Raw genomic sequence first — 18,859 nt, 5'->3', positions numbered from 1 at the left:
TTTTTAATAATATAAAAGAAAATAAAAGTAAAAATTTAAATATATATTTAAAAATTATTTGTTTTTATCGATTTTTATTTGCAACATTTTTTGATGCAAAGAACACAATCATCTAATTGTAAGCAACCAACTTTAGATCTAGTGATATTTTAATTTATCTTAAGTATGTTGGTGGGTGTATACGTTGCAGTTCCATTGTCCATCTTCTATCCTGACAATACGCCATTACTTGTTTATTAAGCGTGGGTTTCAGTGAAAAATAAATTTACTCTCGTGTTGTATCATTTCACTTGTAGATAAATTTTATTATTTTTGTTAAAATAGTGATTGGAAAACTTAATCTATCCCATCTGAGGCAATGCCTTGAATTAAGTATATAGGTTAACAATTTTTCTTATGATTACTTAGAATTAGTAATAATTGATTGTACACGTATTAGGACGAATACAAAGTTATTTTATTGTTTATCTATTGGTGTTTACTTTGCTATGTTAATCTGTGTTAATAAGATACGATATATCAATTGCACACACATATATCCCTCTGATGTCATTAGTGTGTTTATTGTGCAATCTTATTCAATGTTATTTTCTTTCAAACATAAAGAAGAAAAGAAGAAAATATAGAATAAAAATAATTCTCTTTTTCAGATTCTGCAATAAGACATATATTAATAGAACTTTACTAGAATTTGTGGAATTATTATATTGAATAAATATGTTTGGACAATCTGGAAATACATCCTTCAGTATGTTAATTTAATTCATTGAAAAGTTTTGAAACTTTTTTATATAATATATTCTATTGATATCATTTATTAATTTTAGCTGGTTTTAATACTGCTACACAAAGTAGTCCCTTTGGTCAATCAGCATTCAGTAAACCAATTACGACAAGTAGCTTTGGAATGGGTACATCTCAAGTCTTTGGCAGTGGTAATACTTCACTTTTTAGTTCAAAACCTGCTGGTTCTTCAACTAGTGGGTTATTTGGCAATACGACTACGCCACCAGCATTTAGACAACAAACTAACGCTCAGCCTTCTTTTGGAGGTATTTTTATTGTATTAAAAAATGCAAATATACATTGTTATAGACTTGCATATATGCATTAATATGCATTTCTAATATTTATCTAAAAATTTTAAAGATTAATCAAGAATATACATACTAATTTTAACTCCTTAATTTCTCTAAAATATTACTTTTATTTACTTTTTATTTATTGTTTTGCAGGTTTTGGTACAACCAATACAAATACTAATCTGTTTGGTACACAACAAAATGCAACCCCAAGTCTTTTTGGAGCAAGTACAGCAACGTCTGCTTTTGGTCAAGGAAATAAAACAGGTGGATTCAGTTTTAACAATCCAGTTTCCAGTAATTTATTTGGTCAACCGCAACAACCATCTCAACAAGTTACTCCTTTTGGTCAAACTAATGCAACTGGAAATACAAATCTCTTTGGTACAACTGGTGGTAAGTTACATATAAAATAAAATTTATTTTAATAATCGTAGTTTAATTAATATATATATATTAATGTATATCTTAAGGTTTTAGTAATACACCTGCTAATACAGCTATGACAGGGACAGTGGTTAAATTTACACCTGTTATAACTACGGATTCTATGACAAAAAATGGTACAGCTCATAGTATATCTGGAAGACATTGTTGCATTGTTGCTATGAAGGAGTATGAGTCCAAATCGTATGAAGAATTACGTTTTGAAGATTATTCGGTTGGCCGAAAAGGTCCACAAGGTCCACAAGGTAAAGACAATAGTATTTAAAATATAAAATTTCTCTCTCTCTCTCTCTCTCTCTCTCTCTCTCTCTCTCTCTCTGCGTGCGTGCGTGCGTGTGTGTATACAATATAAACTATTGTAATAATTTGAAATTAAATATTAATCAATTGGCTAATTAAACTTGATTTACATTTGTAATAGGACCAAGTACTGGGCTTTTTGGATCAACAGCACAACCATCTCCTTTTGGAAATACAGCAGCTGGCACTAGTACTGCAGCAACAGGTATACATTTGAAATTGTATTAGTTATCTTATTATATAGAATTGAACTGAACACTTCATGTTATTTATTCATATTATAACAGGTTTTAGTGGAATGAGTGGAGGTTTTGGAAGTACCAGTCAGTCTGGATCAAGTAGTCTTTTTGGTAAACCAATGACAAATTTTGGAGGGCAACCAGCAACAACAGCAAATACATTTGCATTTAATTCTACAACCAACACAAATCTTTTTGGCAATAATACACAAGCTAAACCTTTTGGCAGTGAGTATATAAGAATTTTTAAGGATTACTTTGTAGCATTTTTAATTGATTACATTATATATAATAAAGTTATATTAATATTAATTAGCTAATTATTGCTTGCAAAATATAAATAACAACATTTACAGCAGCTGCTCCAACATCACTTTTTCAAACCAGCAATGCTAATCAAACTGCTGGCACAGGTTTTGGTAACATTAATACTACACCTAATACAGGTTTTGGACCTGCATTTGGTAATCCTCAACCTAATCAGGTAAGTAAGAAATATTAAATATAACATGTAATTCTTCTATAAATTGTATAGATATTATTTATAATTAATATCTTAACATTTTCTTTTATATGTACAGACAATTGGATTATTTAGTCAGAATAAGTCAGCATTTAATATACCTTCAACATCATCCGGAACTGGTTTTACAAATTTTGGACAAACATCTGTAAGTAACAGTGGGACATCTTTGTTTAATGCAAAACCTGCTATGAGTGGATTTGGAACTCCATCGTTTGGACCGGCATCAGCACCTTTGAGCTTTGGATCTAATACAGGTTTCAATACAGGCCAAAATTCTGGGAATTCGCTATTTAATTCATCATTTAAACCTGCAGGACAAACTCCTGGTTTTTCTTTTGGCTCAACTGGAGCACCTTCTACGGGTCTTGGTAGTGATTAAATTAAATTATAAATGTGAAAATATATTACAGCGATTTATGTGGTAATAGATCTAATATTTTTAATTCTTTATTTAGGCACCAACACAGGCTTAAATTTGGGTGGTAGTTCAACCCTATTTGGCCAACAAAAGCCAAGTGGAGTTTTTGGAAATACGGGAAATACTACAACATTTAATAATCCTGGTTCATTTGGAGGATCTTTTTCTTTTGGAGCAAATAATAATACAATGTCTGGACAAGGAACTGGTTTACTCAGTGGGTAAGTGTAATTATGCAATATGTTATACAAAGTATTTTATAGCGTTCTTTAAAAATATATATATATATATAATAATCTAACGTGTTATAGATTAGCACCAAACCAAGTAAAAAATTCTGGTACTGTTCCCGTACATCAACAAATTTTAGCATTGGTATCAGCACCTTTTGGTGATTCACCTTTATTGAAAAACCTATTACCAGTAAGTATCAGATTGTAATTTAAAATAATATATAATCAAACTGTATATCATTTTTTTATAATTTAGGCTTCTGGAAAAACAGAAGAGCTTTTAAAACCGACAAATGCAGCATCGAAGATATTGAGCAATCCACAGTACAAAGTCGCGACTAACAATAAATCACCAAAAATTAAAACAAAAATTGTTAGCACTACTCAGTTATCTAAGGTATATTTATTATCATTAATTTTTTTTTTTTTTTTTTTTTTTTTTTTTTTTTTTCTTTTTTTTTTTTTTTTATAAATAAAAGAAATTGTACATACAATTATTTTACTTTTCTAGAAATCATTGTTTGAGGGACTTGAAGAAGAAGATCCAGTATTATCCGAGGCATTTCAACCACGTCCTAGTGCCAAACGATTAGTATTACGACCAAAACCAATTACAAATTCTACGACGCAGTCCTTAAATGAGAATTCTGAATCTCATACAAAAAATGATAGCACGGAAGAGAGAATAGATAATTCCAATGTACACAATAGTAGTATTGAAGCTATTGATAAAGAAAATAAAAATTTAGAAACGAATAGACAATTTTCAGCTGATAGAAAATCATCTACATCATGGTAAGCCTAAGATACTTAAAATATACACATATAGTTGTACATATTTATGGACGTTACACTAAAAATATACTTTATCACTTTATAATACCACCTTCTATTTTTATTAATAGGTTGAAGTCATCACTTCCACGAAAAGAAAGAATACTATGTGATGACGAATTATTCGAAGGACAACAGTCCCCATTTTCTGAAACTAATAATTCACAAGAAATAATTAACAATACGATAACTGAGTTAAATCCTCATAATAGTATAAATAATCAAACTGATACAGATTTATCTAATTTAACGGAGACGCCTTTGAGCGCATCATTGGGTGATAAAAGTTCCATTGATTTGATTACACAAAATACAGGTATATATCATTAAATATATATAATAGTATATTTAGAAAAATATAAATAATATCAAAAGAAATAATATATATTATATATTGAAAAAATAATCTTTTTTTACATTATGTTTTGTTTAAGATACCAGTCAAGAATTAGATGCAAATTCAATGTCTACATCGCAAAATAATTGGTCTACTAATACGGCCAAAGTAACACTCCAACGAGTGGGATATTATACAATTCCTCCGCTTGATAAATTAGATAATTATGTTTGTGGAGAAACTTGTGTGGTACCTCACTTTACTGTAGGACGTAGAGGATATGGCAATGTACTTTTTCCAGAGTCGTTTGATATTTATGGCTTAAATTTAGACGAAATAGGTAAAGTTATAAATATGTTATAAATTAACAAAAATCTCTTCATATATATCTTATTACATATTATATTTTATAGTATATTTTCGGCACAAGGAAGTTATTATTTATCCGGATGATGAAAAGAAACCACCAGTTGGTCAAGGTTTAAATCGAAAAGCTCAAGTTACATTGGAGAGAGTATGGCCACATGATAAAACTCGGCATGAACCAATTACTGACCCACATAGAATAGAAGCCATGAATTATGAGGCAAAATTGCGTAAAGTATCAGCAAAACACGATACAAACTTTCTTGAATATCGTCCAGAAACTGGATCATGGGTATTTAAGGTAAATAAATTATATATACGTGATATGTGATTTACATATAAATGTAATTCTTTATTTATTTTTTTTTTTGTTTATTAAAATCGTTGTGCTAGGTCGATCATTTTTCAAAATATGGTTTAAGTGATTCGGATGAAGATGATAATAATGTGCCACCTAAATCAGACGTGAAAAAATTAAAAATTGCAAATTTGCAACAAAAGTTACCTGAAAAAGTGGAACAACAAAAGTCTATAGTAAGAATTAAATAATTTAATTTTTGATATCATGATAATTTATAAACAATAACGCGAAACTAATGTAATTCTTTTTCTTATTTTTTGTCCCCCATAGAATAAAAATGCCACCACCACGACAGAGAATCTAAAAGCAGGAGAGTCGCGACTTTCAAATTTGGAATGTGATTTTTTAGGTACGGATCCCGATTCTCCAACTTACAGTGAGTCTTAATCATATTTCTTTTTATTGAAGATTACTATACAATTTATAATTTTAATGTTCACATTATATTATTGAATATTTTTTTTGGTATATTATATTATTAATATTTTTCATATTTTCCGTATGCAATCTGGAAATTAATTAAAGAATATTAAATTTTATAGGACATCATAATGATGAGAAAAAATTATTAATCAGTCCTACAACAGCTTATGCACGCATTACTGGCACAGATTCTCATAAATTACAGTTAATGAAAGCAAGTTTTTTTGATACGGCCGAAGAAGAAATGGATCAAGGTAATATTTTCAAATAATAATAAGCGGAAAACAACAGATATACTATGATATAGTAATTTTATAATATTCAAAAAATAAATTCTTTTTACAGAATCAGTTCATGATAATTTATCAGTTTTACAAGGAAAAGATATATCAAATAATTTTTTTAACGTAGGATCAAAAATCGATCGACACAATGTTGCGAATATTTATACACCAATATTACGATCAAATTTTATATCTTCACAAACATCGTTATCAACGAATGAAGAACAAATGATACATGAAACAAATATTCGTGAGAGACCTTTTGATTTATCTAAATTTCATTTGTAATATAACAATGTAATAACATTTTTTTCTTGTAGGTTCAAAATCAAAATTATCAAATGAAATTACTGGCGCTCAAACATTTGCTCTTGCAAAACCTTTTCCCGATCCTTCAATAGCACCAGTAACCAAAGTAATGAGATGTCATTCAGAAGTGATTCCACTTTCAGAATCTATTCTGAATAAATTACATTTTCGTAGTGCCGCAGATTTTGGTAATATATTATTAAATATTTTATTTCATGGAGATTAATTTTTTATAAAAAATCTATTTTTACTTTGGTTACCATGATACGTTTTAGATTCACGTGTTTTTATATTTAATCAATGTAGTAATCATCATATAATTATTTATACAGGTATACAAATGGGTAGAGTATTCAGATCAAGTTGGGGTATGGGTTTGACATTACTTTCTTTAAGTACGCAAGAACAAGCAGCTAAAATACCATTACAAAATACATTTGATCAGTTAGGATCTTATGTATGTGGTCGTATACCAGGTGATACAACTTCAATGAATGTTGTGCAACGTTTACAAATTTTGGGAGGTAATGGAGCAGAAGTTGAATATATTCAAATGTTTAAGGTAATTTTTTAAATATGTTAAATATTTTGAGAAATTAAGTGTTTTTTGATATACAAACTTATCTTATGTTTATTATAAAATGTTCAAAGGAAAGTATAGAAGGACATTTAAAAATTCAGCTTGCTAATTGTATTATGGGACAGGAAGGAGATTGTCCAACTTTTAATGTAGCAACAGAAACAGCAAGTACTACTTTAAGTGCTCATAGCAAATTAGCTCAAGAACTAGCTGATCAATTTTCTTCAGATATTATGATGGTGTATACTAAAACAGTCTTCAAATTATGTGTGGCACTTTGGGGAGATCTCCCTGACATAAATATATCCACTGGTAATTTATTTTGTATGTGTGTGTGTGTGCAACTGCGGGTGCGTGTTGTATGTATTATGCTTCAATCATAATTAAATTTAAATAATCAAATACACAATTGATTTGTTTTAGGAAATGCGAAACATCATACTGTAATGGTAAGAAAGGAAGCTGTAGGGGAATGGCTCCAAAGTGTAGTTAAAGAAACTGTAGAGCAAGAAATTGCTGAGATTGATACGGATGATAAAATAATACTTTCGCTGCTTACTGGTATGTATACACATACATATGTATGGTGTATAAATATTGTTTGATTTTAGATAGGTTTCACACTATCTTCTTATATTAATTTATTAATAATAAATCCATTAATTATAATAATCTTAATATTCAAAAGCATTGAGGTTGGAAGAAGCATGTCAGATTGCTAGAAAAGTGGGAGATCATTGCTTAGCACTGTTAATGGCACAATTACGAAGTGGATTACCTGTAAAAGAAATGGTGAAACAACAACTTGCAGTATGGCAAGATTTGGATGTTGATGAAAATCTTTCTATCAATCGCTTAAAGTTATTTACTCTGATAGCGGGCGAACCTCTTATTTCTAGTAAACATGGTACCATCAATACTTGTGAAGGACTTGATTGGAAAAGAGCCTTAGCTGTTCACTTGTGGTAAGACAATACTTTATTTACATGTAAATTTATATGTTTAATTAACATTTTGATAAATCTATACAGGTATTTGTCTTCTCCAACTGCTTCAATAACAGATGTTTTGGATTTGTATGAATCATCATTTAATGTTGATCCAACTGAAGCATATTCAGTAATACCAGAGCCTGAATATAGAAACAATGAATATGATCCAGAAACAAATAATAAAAAATCAGTGCATGATTTATGTTTTCATATATTGAAACTATATTGTACTGGAAATCATTCCTTGGAAAAACTTTTGAATCCATTAACATATACTTTAGATCCATTCGATTACAGACTTAGGTATTTTTCTAGAATAATATTTCTTTTTCAAATTTATTTATTTCACTTATCAATAAAATGTTAAAAATAAAGTGATTATAATGTGTATTAAAAATAAAAAAAAAAAAAATAATTTGATACACGCACACATATCCAATCATATTGGATTACTTATGAATTTCTTTTACAGTTGGTTAATGCAACAGACATTACTTAGTTTGGGTTATTCACATCTTTCTGAGTACGTGACATCATTGACACATATCAATTTTGCAACTCAATTAGAGGGATATGGTTTATGGCATTGGGCTATTTTTGTAATATTACATTTACGAGATGCTGGACGAAGACGTACTGCAGTATTAGATTTATTGGCAAGACATGTAGAAATAGATGACATTCCTGAATATGTTAAACAAGAAGAATTTTTAAAAGAAGAGTTAGGTATACCGTCAGCATGGATTCATCAAGCCAAAGCCATGAAAAGTCGTGTTAGTAAAAGGTACAAAATACAAATTCATGTTAATCATCTTAAATTTAATTAAATTCCCATACTCTTGTTTTTATCTTAAATGACGTTTGAATTTGTCAGATATGGAGAAGCTGCATGGTATTTTATACAAGCTGAAGAGTGGAATATGGCTCATGAAATTATTATTGAACATTTAGCAGCTGATGCTATAATAAACGGTATAAGATTAATTTCTGTGATATAATTTAACTATTATTAACTGAGTAATAAAATTAATTTTTAATATTAATTTCATTATACAGAAAATTATGAGTATCTTCAATCTTTGCTTAACCCATTGGTACCTGAAGAATGTAGCAATATAATTAGCAATTGGCCTAATCAAGGTCAATTACTTTGGGATTATATAGAAATAACTACTCAAATCCAAAATTTATTAAATTCTTCTGATTCTTGTGCAATAAATTATAAATTGGAATTGCTAAAACCTAGATTGACGTCATTATGTTCGAAAATAGATCAATTTCCTTGTCTGAGTGCTAAGCACAGGTAATATATATATGTATTGATACTGATTTTATATACATATATATATATATATATATATATATATATATAAAATAATATAATCCATCTTGTAATAATATTTTCAGATTGTGTCAAGCCGAAATTGCAAAAAGAACATTACATGTAGCTAAAAATTTGCTTATACTGCAAGCAAACGAAAATACATCTATGCTAAAGGTATTAGTTTATCTAATCTCACAATTACCATTACCAGAAGATTATGCCCAACAAGAGTTGCGGCCTATTATTAATATGTGTGTAAATGAAGCAGTTTCGCAAAAAGCATAATTTTTTGTTACAAAGTAATTTAATAATGAGTTATATGAACAAGTCTTTCGTACACTATTTAGAGATATCAATAGATTTTAATTTACAACACAATATAAATAATATAATGTTCATTTGTTTATATTACTTAAGGATTTTTCAAATTGTGAAGTAACAATTAATTAATAGATTTAACTAAAAGGATATCCTTGATTAATATCAAGTTTATAAGATATTAAAATGCACATTTATAAATGATTAAAATATATTTTAAGTTTGTCCGCTTGCGATATTCAAATAATATTAATGTTTAGTAATGTAAATGTATGAATTGTAATTTTTAATTTATAATAATCCAATTATATATATATATATATTCTTGTTTTTAACTGAAACAAGAAATAAATCCTATTTCACTTTTTTAACGAAATAAATATCGCATATTTAAATATATGTAATTTCAGTATAATGTAATAATTATTTTCTTTTTTATAAATTACTATAATATTTAAGCAATTTATACAATTAAACAAAAATGTAATTAAAATCTTGACCGGTTTGTTATGTGTTTATTACACTTGATAAAGTACGTATTTATAATGTTTCAATAATTAGTATGCTGTAATGAACATGTAGAATCTATTACATAATGTTTAAATACTATTATATAGCTTCTTAATCAGATAAATATGACTTATCTGTACTTGATTTGTAAACAAAATATATAATATTATAATAAAGATTATTCGTTCCTATTTTTTTTTTTTTTTTTTTTTTTATTCTGTATAATCTAAGAATAAAGTATACTTTAGTAACTAGTTTTTCGTCGGTTTCTACATAGCCATGTGTATCTTAACCTTACTTTTTGATAACTCTAATAAGTATTTCCAACTGATGTTATTCTATCTTCATAATTTTTCTAAAACAATTTTACTAAATAATATTTTATAAAAACTTTACAATAATATATAATTGCAATCAATACTGTTAATTAATCATTAAATAAGTAATATCTGAATAAAATATAATAATTATTTATTTTATAAGATATCAATATTTCAACATGGCTAATAAAAAGGTAAATAACTCAATGTTTAACAATTTATTAAAAGATATACCTTATAATACTTGTAGAAATGATTTTTTTCTTTTCAGACAAATAATAGTTGGTTAATATCTTCATTTGATTGTGATACTACGAACAACAAATCTTTAACTAAAAGGACTTATTCTCAAATATCTTATGATGATTATACAGAGATTGTTAATGATATTACTTCAAAGAAGAAAAATACTCATAACTTATCAACATTATTATCAAATTGTGAACCAAAAATACAATCTGAATTGGTTATTAGTAGACAAAAGCAACAAGAAATTCTGAACTGGCTTCAAAACAAAGCGCATAAAGGAAAGCCAACTGCATTAGTTATTTCTGGTCCATCAGGTTGTGGAAAAACCATTGCTATAAAATTATTAGCTAATGAAAATGGTTTTGAAGTTACGGAATGGATAAATTCAATAGATCAGATAATGGATGAGAATAGTAAGATTTATAAACAAAAAATTAAATTTAATACTACATGATTCTATAATCATAGATATTTTCATCAGACAGGATAATGAGACAGAGTGATAAATTTGAGGACTACATGGTGAGAGCTACTCGATATAATTCTGTATTATCCAATTGTTGCAAACGTCTTTTAATAGTTAAGGATTTTCCTAATATATATTATGAGGATAAAGAAAGTTTTCATTCAATGTTACAGTAAGCAGTTACTATATATTTTTATATTTATATTAATTAAGATTTTTATATTTTATATTTAATAGATCATTTTATTTAATTTCTAAATACACGAATACAATTATTTTAGCAAATACTTTGAATTTGGAAGAGATCCTATAGTATTTATATGCACAGATAAGGAGGGAAATTCTAAATTACTACAAACTTTATTTGCACCTCATATAAGAGAAAAATTTGATATTTCTTTCATCAGGTAAGATCTTTTTGATTTAATGTCAATTGATATTTTTTAACACGTTAAATAATTACAAAAGAGATCTGTTTTATTGCACATAAATCATCTTTATGAAGATATTGTATGAAAAACTGAAATGAGGGATAATAATTTAATGGCATTCAGGGTTTACTTCAATATGTTAAAACATTTATATAAGTAATGAGATTACTAGAAAACATAAATTTATTCCTTTTTTGCTAAATACAGTATAAATCCTGTTACACAAACAGCAATGAAAAATATGTTAAAAAGGGTATCACTAATATTAAATTCAACAGCAGAAAACTTATTACATATCATGCAACAACAAATCGATGAAATTTTATCCAACAATATTGGTGATGCCCGCAATGCTTTATTGAATATCATATTTATTTCACTTAAAGGTAAATAAAACTTATGCGAAAATTTATAATAATCTAAATCATAAATCAATAAATTCAATCCATCTGAAGGAATACTTTTCTTATTAGTACCAGAAGAACTGTTGGAAAATGAGTGTACTAACCGTAAAGAGAGTCTTGGATTATTGCATGGGATTGGTAGAGTTATTAATCCTAAAAGTAAACAATAATCTCATTAATTTTAAAAAATATTAAAAATATCAAGATAACATTACAATATACAACCATCAAATTTTAGGGATAGAAATAGAAAATTCATGGAAATTTGTTCATAATCCTGATGAAATAGCAGAATATTTTCAATCACAAACGACTACATTTTTGTATTTTCTTCATGAAAATTATATAAATACTATTAGATTCATAGAAGAATCAAGTATAGGTGCTGATGTCTTAAGTCTAGCAGATATCCTAAATTCAGAATGGCGTGTAAGTTTTACTTATTTTATAAATTATATGTTAAATTATAATATTACAAAATGTATGCAGATAAAGTTATTCTTTTAGGATCCAAATCTGAATAAACTTAGTTTATCCTTATGCATACGTGGTATTATGGTAGCTAATGAATCACCTGTCACTGGATGGAACCCAGTACGAAAACCACAGTATGACAAAACTATTGTGTTAGTATATTATCTACTTTAAATAAATAAATAAATGTATATAGATTTATTACTAATTAATATACTTTTCAGACGAAACTCTTTAGACGATGCAGAAAGTCAATGGTACAAGTCGCTAATTGTTAAAGATAAAAATATAATGATCAAGTCTGATCCTGACATGGAAGAAATAAGTGATTGAAAGATTGTATCGAATTGTATTGAAAAAAATAATTAGAATTTTGAATACCCTTAAATATAAGTTTTTTTATTTTTATATTTGTGTTTGCATAATTTCTATCAGGTTAGAATTTTATCTAATTACATAATAGTTCGTTCCTCTTATATTCCTCAATGTTACATAAAAGTGAACTTATATAACTTGTTACTTCCTTACGAATGTAATATTCATAAACGATTCAAAAATGAAAAATTTTTTTAGTATTTATACATATATTTAATTCGCACACACCATACACATACACACGTACACACACGAATACGTAAAGGTTATAATAAAATTTGTGGTTCAAGTTTTTCTTCACCAGATGGCAAGCCGATGAAATACATGAAGTACATACGCGATAGTACTGCCGCTGTAAAAAAAAAAAAAAAAATTCTTATGAAATGTTCGACTATTTGCATGTGCAATTATTCAAAGAAAATAAGTAGACATTTTAATTGTTATTGTTATAAAAAACAAGTGGTGCATATTAATAATTTGAATGTTAAGCGTCTGATCGTATTGTTTTACTTAGAAAATAAAAATTGGCTGATAATATAAATTATTTAAAAAATGTCCTTGATACTACGAGCTAATTTACGACAAAAATGTGAAATTTATTTTAAAAATACTAAGAACTTGAATTGCAGTTATCTCCGTATGAACTATAATAGTAATTATGTTAAGGTTAGAATTACAATTTATTAAGAAGCATTGTATTCAAATTTTTCTTTGAACTTTTTCTTTAAAATTTTGTACATAAATGATAAGTAGTGTGATCTTCTATTTATTCGAATAATTTCTATATTAAGGAGTGTTTGATATTTAACTTATAATATTAAATTTGGGACAAATTATATATTATACTTTTTTTAGAGAGCTGTTCACAACAATCAAGAATATTCTCAAGGAAAACCTTTAGAAATCTATGATGGGATTTTGAAGAGAAACATTCGTAATCTGAAGATATTTTCTTTATCATCATCGGCGTTTGCAATTGCAATACAACCTTATTTTATTATGCAATCTATTGCAATGGACAGTACAATGGGTATCGCAGGATCCATCATATTAGGAGTCCTCTCAATTAGTATGACTTTTCTTTTACACATACTAACAAAGAGATATGTGACATTTATTTATTATGATTCTGAAAGAGATAAATACCTTGCTACAACCTACAGCTTATTTCTTCTTGAAAACAAAGTATTTAACATATTTTTTATAAATCTAAAAGTTCTTATACTTTGTAAAAAAGTTATGGATAAAATTTATATTTTACAGATTGAATTTACACCAGATGATGTCGTAATACCAGAGATTAGTGGTATATTTACAACATGCCTTATTAAAGGCAAGCCTTTATTATTTGATGAAAATAATTTTAATGATTTCAATCATTATCAAAAAATAATGGGATTTGATAAACCAATAGATTACAAATTGGGTAATCCTAATTTAAATAATGTAACTACTGAAGAAAATTTCTCTGATAAGACTGAAAATAAAAGATAAACATTATAATTTAATATCTCAAAGCATTCGTATTTATTATACACATTTTTTCTTATTTTGAAGAGAAACTATACATTATTAATTTATTTATGATACATATAACTAGTTACAAAATATGTACAAACCAATACTTGAAAATTAAATATCTTTTGTTTCCTATATAAGAAACATTATTGAAATTTTGATCATAGTTAATGATCGTTTTTAATGAGTCTTCATTTGAGATTGATAGAATGATAAACTTTGTACAAAGTTATTGAAAGTTTTGCTTCTTTAAGCAATCAAGCTTTTGCATATTTTGAATTATTCACTTAAAAGGATAAGTTTAATTGAATAAAAGATTAATTAAAATCTTGTAATGATTTTAGAAAATCAGTTAAAAGAATACGAATATTCTCATTCTAACTATTTCATACCAATTCTACCTACAGCCTCGGGATGTATTTGTCATACATTATATGAAAACCTATATATGAAAAATAAGTGCAAAAGAGCGGATATATTAATGAAGAGATCACAGATTAAATAACGACCATCCTTAAAGTTAATTTAAAGGTACATGATAGAAACGTACAATATGATTGTTCAGTCACTGTATACTAAGCAGGTAATAAGTCAAAGTCATCTGAAACATGTACCATCGGAACATGAACATCTTCTATTTGAGGTGTTGCTTTGAATTCACAAAGTCCAACTTCTTTTAATTTCCATTCCCAGTCCATTTTTTGAACGGCATGTAAGGATTCGGCTTCGTTATGATGTCGTAACAACATTGCTTCCTACAAAACAAAACAAAACAAAACAAAACAAAAAATAAAGAATAATTTATAATACAGAAAAAAGTGATGAACAATATTTAGATTATTGACACATGTACTGTGCTTTTTTAAACTGATATGCAAAGTAATGACAATCAGTCGGTTTTAACACAATATTTTATTTTAACCTGAATTAATGAAGACCATATATGAATTTAAATGTGTCCATGTAAAAAAAAGAAAAAAAAAAGAAAAGAAAAAAAAATTCAGGTAAAAACAACAATTATTTCTCACAAATTACCTTTATCTTTTCCCATTTATCATCAACATCCTGCAGCCAGCTTAAAAATAATCTCCCATTATACCTACTTCGTGCATTTCTATCTTTTTCTTCTTGTTCTGGAGTAATAACATTATAAACTTCTTCATCTTTAAGAATAGTGCAAACTGAAAAAGGAAGTGACTGATTGGCTAAAGCTCTGGCCGCCCTGCCATGAACTCTAAGGATTTCTTGTTCCACAGATAATACTAATTTTTCCTTCTCTACTACGTGTTGCATCCTAAGTCGATATCTCTCTTTTTCTTGTTCTATATACAAATCTTTCATAAGACTTTGCAAACTAACTGGTGGATTAACATTCGGTTCGTTGTTTGCATTTCCAGCTAATACATATGTACAGCGATTCATCAAATAATCTTTAAAACCTTGAGGAGGTTTTGGTTGAACTGGAAATAGGCCTTTTCTTCTTCGTTCAATCTGAAAAATTCATTGGTTATTCAACTAACAAAAAATAAGACTCGGAAAAAAGAAACCCTGAGATTATTCTCATGCATCAATAACAAACAATAGATGGTATTATATCGTCGTAACAAAATCCATTATTATTTTCAATCTCACCTGTTTTCTAATATTTAGGAATAATTGGTAACAATTAGTAATAGGTTGATCATGCGGATGTACTTCTGGTCCTGTATTATTCGCTTCCGCTGCTTCATTAGCTGCAGCTGTTGCTGCAGCTTGTTGCGCTTCTTTATTAGGCTTCATTTTTCTTTTTCTAGGATGTAATTCAACAGGAGCAGATGAAGTAGTTGTATTAGAAGCGGCGGACGAAGCCGCAGTAGTATTACTTTCAGAATTTTCTACTCCTGTATCTTTTTGATTTTTTCCTGTAGATTCGGTATTCTTTTCCGATTTTTCTGTAGCTGTATTTGTTTTTGTTATAGTTCCAGTATTCGATGATTCCGCAGAAGTAGGTTTATTAGATTCCGAATTAGTGTTCTCGGGTGGCGGAGAATGATGTCTTTGTTGTGGCGAAGAATTGTTAGATCGATCGGTCGTAGCTACAGGTAAAGGAGAAGAATTTGAGTAGTTACCATTACCAGCACCAGATCCTGATACTTCTTTTGATGCTGTTGAACCATTATTACCATTACCAGTTCTATAAAAATAATAATGACAATGATAATGATTTAGAAAATAATATAAAAAGAATATGCAAAGTATTATATTGAAAATAAGTGATTGTATATTATGATAATAAAGTGAAATAACAAAGAAAAATAAAAGATTATAATATTTCGTTTAGCACGAGAAGACGTATACAATGTTATTAAAAATGAAAAATCGATAGATAAAATTCTTTAAGTAAGAATCTTCACTATAAATCAATGACAATTAATTTTTATTTATACAATAGATTGTATCCTTTACCTATGCGAACTTCTAAGAACTCTTTGATGATGGGTCGATCTTTCTTCAGAATGTAGAGTACCAGTAAAATCTTTTTTATCATCGACCTTTGTCCCACTTCCATTTTCCGTAGGACTAGTTGTACCGCTGGCAGATTGATTTTGATCTTTGTCCGTTGAATCGTTACTATTAGAACTAGCTACGACGTAAGGCAACTGATGACTTCTATTGGATGTATTCTTTCCATTTCTATTACCCTGTTCCTGTTCGGACGTAGTACTTTGTGGTATAACTATTTTCAAAGGTGGAACTTTAGGAGCCGAACCGGAATCAGAACTTTTAGAACGATCATCTTCACCGTCGGATTCAGGTAATACGGGCGTTGAAGTTTTCGTATTTGTTGTGGAACCAACAGGTGTATTCGAAGGTTTAGGACTGCTCGCCATCGAAGCTGTACTCGGACTTTTTCTATCCGCAGCATTGGAGGCCGCGTTTTGATTATTTTTACTGGATACAGCATTGGAACTTTGCTTTCCAGATTTCGTACACTATATAGAGTAAACAATATCAAAAATTGTATCAAAGAAATATTTCAAATATTTTAATAGAGAGGCGCTTTAAATGATACAAATAAAAATTACATTAAAAGTCAATTATTTTCTCCTAGAATTTCGAGAGTTTTATGGCTTTTACTAAAAAATTAATTTAGAAAGTCTCGAGAAAGAATATAATTGATTTTAAAAAATTATCTAAAAACTTTTGATCTATTATGTATAAGGAAAAAAAAATTAATATAAAAGCTTCTTACTTTTTCTCCTGTATTTGTGGCATTTCTGCCAGTACTTTGTCTTCCAGTTGGTGTACTCTTAACACCGTCCTTTACATTTTCCGTATCCTTACGCTTCTTTCGCCGATTTTCTTCGTCTTGATCATCGGCATTGTCACCCTCGAAAGCTCGTTTAGTCGAGGGTGATGAGGAAATCGATGAGGGATCGTCGGATGTGGAAGAAGCAGCTGTGGAATCGTTAGTAGTCGTTGTCGATCCACCGCTCGTTGTTGCATTATTACCATTGTTTTGGTTTATCTGTCCGGATAATGATTTCCCGTTCTCCTTATCCTTTTCAGGATTGGGATTCGGCGAAGAACTCGTGCCTCTTACTGGCGTAGGTTCTTTCGAGCTTTTGAACTCATAAACGTCACCGTTGTCTGCGGTAGATGTTGCATTTCCAGATCCACTCGATCCAGAGACGTTTGTGATAGCCGATGAACCACTTAATGGCATCTTCGACGACGATTCCATTTGTCCCTGACTCTAAAAATAATATAAATCAATGATCCATGTATATACTTTTAGCGATATATCATTGTAGATTATATATCGATATAAAAAAATAAAGATAAAAATAAAAATAAAAAAAAAAAAAAAAAAAAGATAAAAAGAATAAAATCCTTAAGTCGTAAGATAGCAAATAAAATTACTTTTCTCTAGAAACTTTCAACTAAAAGGCAGATTTAAAAAAAAAAATTGTCATTACGCATTAGTGATCTAAAATCGAATATAGATATAGATCCTACTACTCCGTGAATCTTTTGTCGTACGAATAAAATAGGCTTACAACAAACCGTCTTATTTATACCTGTGCGTTTATAGCACCCTGACGGGAGTTTGATGCACCCCCTTTTTTCTCATCCCTCGCTCCTCGTACCTGGTTGAGCCGGAGCGTCACCCTCGGCGAGCTTCCAGACTGCCCGGTTCCCGATCTATCGACTGCGAAACGCAAGCAAAATTATTTTTTATTAGTTAATAGTTTAGGAGGATGAAAAGATGACGATGAATAATACGTCCTTTAAACATAAATATAACGTGAAAAGTGATTTACGACCTATTTGTCACTGACCTTTCCTACGATTCCGTATACGATCGTAGTCTTTTTTAAATCTATAGAATGTGAAAAAGTGATTTACGATCGATTTGTCAGTGACCCTTTTTACGATCCCGTATATACAAGATCGTATTAACAGAAATGTATTTATTATTTTGTCCCATTTTAAATATATATTTATTATTACGTCATTACATTAATATCATAAATTTACAACTACGATCATTTACAACTTTAAAACATCGATTAATCCTGAAATAATTATCGCGAACAAAAGTTAACAATTTGTTGAGATAATAAATTCTTATTTTTAATTTTTCCATTGATTAAAATTTTATTTCGAGAAAATAATAATAATAATAATTATTATTATTATTATATAATTATTAAAATATTATTTTTTTTCCTTTTTTTTCTTTTTTTTCTTATGAT

At 28.4% G+C, this 18,859-nt stretch overlaps 4 protein-coding genes across 7 annotated transcripts in view; 3 read left to right on the top strand and 1 right to left on the bottom strand.

Moving 5' to 3' along the window:
* Positions 1-187: 187 nt before the first annotated feature.
* Positions 188-9,625, top strand: LOC124424243 (nuclear pore complex protein Nup98-Nup96). Of its 4 annotated transcripts, none has more exons than XM_046963022.1 (30): positions 188-380; positions 651-748; positions 828-1,052; positions 1,236-1,478; positions 1,556-1,774; positions 1,951-2,034; positions 2,117-2,296; positions 2,428-2,552; positions 2,650-2,962; positions 3,050-3,233; positions 3,324-3,435; positions 3,502-3,642; positions 3,757-4,040; positions 4,151-4,395; positions 4,514-4,756; positions 4,830-5,083; positions 5,176-5,316; positions 5,414-5,519; positions 5,686-5,820; positions 5,912-6,100; positions 6,171-6,347; positions 6,492-6,721; positions 6,811-7,051; positions 7,163-7,300; positions 7,428-7,704; positions 7,771-8,034; positions 8,204-8,515; positions 8,606-8,703; positions 8,788-9,034; positions 9,139-9,625. In XM_046963022.1, the coding sequence occupies exons 2-30, from the start codon at positions 718-720 to the stop codon at positions 9,338-9,340; spliced, it is 5,640 nt and encodes a 1,879-aa protein (XP_046818978.1). In that variant the 5' UTR covers positions 188-380; positions 651-717; the 3' UTR covers positions 9,341-9,625. The 4 variants fall into 4 exon arrangements, with proteins under 4 accessions (XP_046818978.1, XP_046818979.1, XP_046818976.1 ...); XM_046963023.1 differs by having other exon boundaries at positions 2,425-2,552; positions 5,414-5,492; XM_046963020.1 differs by having other exon boundaries at positions 2,425-2,552.
* Positions 9,626-9,877: 252 nt separating this feature from the next.
* Positions 9,878-12,635, top strand: LOC124424377 (cell cycle checkpoint protein RAD17). Its single transcript, XM_046963341.1, has 9 exons — positions 9,878-10,397; positions 10,475-10,865; positions 10,934-11,090; positions 11,200-11,325; positions 11,557-11,735; positions 11,823-11,912; positions 11,992-12,182; positions 12,261-12,379; positions 12,452-12,635. Exons 1-9 carry the CDS (start codon positions 10,383-10,385, stop codon positions 12,558-12,560), a joined length of 1,377 nt encoding a protein of 458 aa, XP_046819297.1. The 5' UTR covers positions 9,878-10,382; the 3' UTR covers positions 12,561-12,635.
* A 319-nt stretch (positions 12,636-12,954) lies between these two features.
* LOC124424378 (transmembrane protein 70 homolog, mitochondrial) lies at positions 12,955-14,119 on the top strand. The gene is made up of 3 exons (XM_046963342.1): positions 12,955-13,268; positions 13,458-13,787; positions 13,866-14,119. Exons 1-3 carry the CDS (start codon positions 13,155-13,157, stop codon positions 14,094-14,096), a joined length of 675 nt encoding a protein of 224 aa, XP_046819298.1. The 5' UTR covers positions 12,955-13,154; the 3' UTR covers positions 14,097-14,119.
* Positions 14,120-14,617: 498 nt separating this feature from the next.
* Positions 14,618-18,859, bottom strand: part of LOC124424375 (cell wall protein IFF6-like) — a 15,675-nt gene continuing 11,433 nt past the window's right edge. Inside the window, exons 4-9 of the mRNA XM_046963340.1 lie at positions 18,182-18,312; positions 17,353-17,856; positions 16,566-17,092; positions 15,753-16,293; positions 15,156-15,611; positions 14,618-14,875 (exon numbers count right to left, since the gene is read on the bottom strand). Of these exons, the coding sequence (XP_046819296.1) occupies positions 14,696-14,875; positions 15,156-15,611; positions 15,753-16,293; positions 16,566-17,092; positions 17,353-17,856; positions 18,182-18,312 (2,339 nt within the window). The 3' untranslated portion in view covers positions 14,618-14,695. The remainder of the gene's footprint in view (positions 14,876-15,155; positions 15,612-15,752; positions 16,294-16,565; positions 17,093-17,352; positions 17,857-18,181; positions 18,313-18,859) is intronic.

Source organism: Vespa crabro, chromosome 5 (genome assembly GCF_910589235.1).
Source record: "Vespa crabro chromosome 5, iyVesCrab1.2, whole genome shotgun sequence".
Classification (NCBI taxonomy): domain Eukaryota; kingdom Metazoa; phylum Arthropoda; class Insecta; order Hymenoptera; family Vespidae; genus Vespa; species Vespa crabro.
This window is presented reverse-complemented; position numbering and strand designations above follow the sequence as displayed.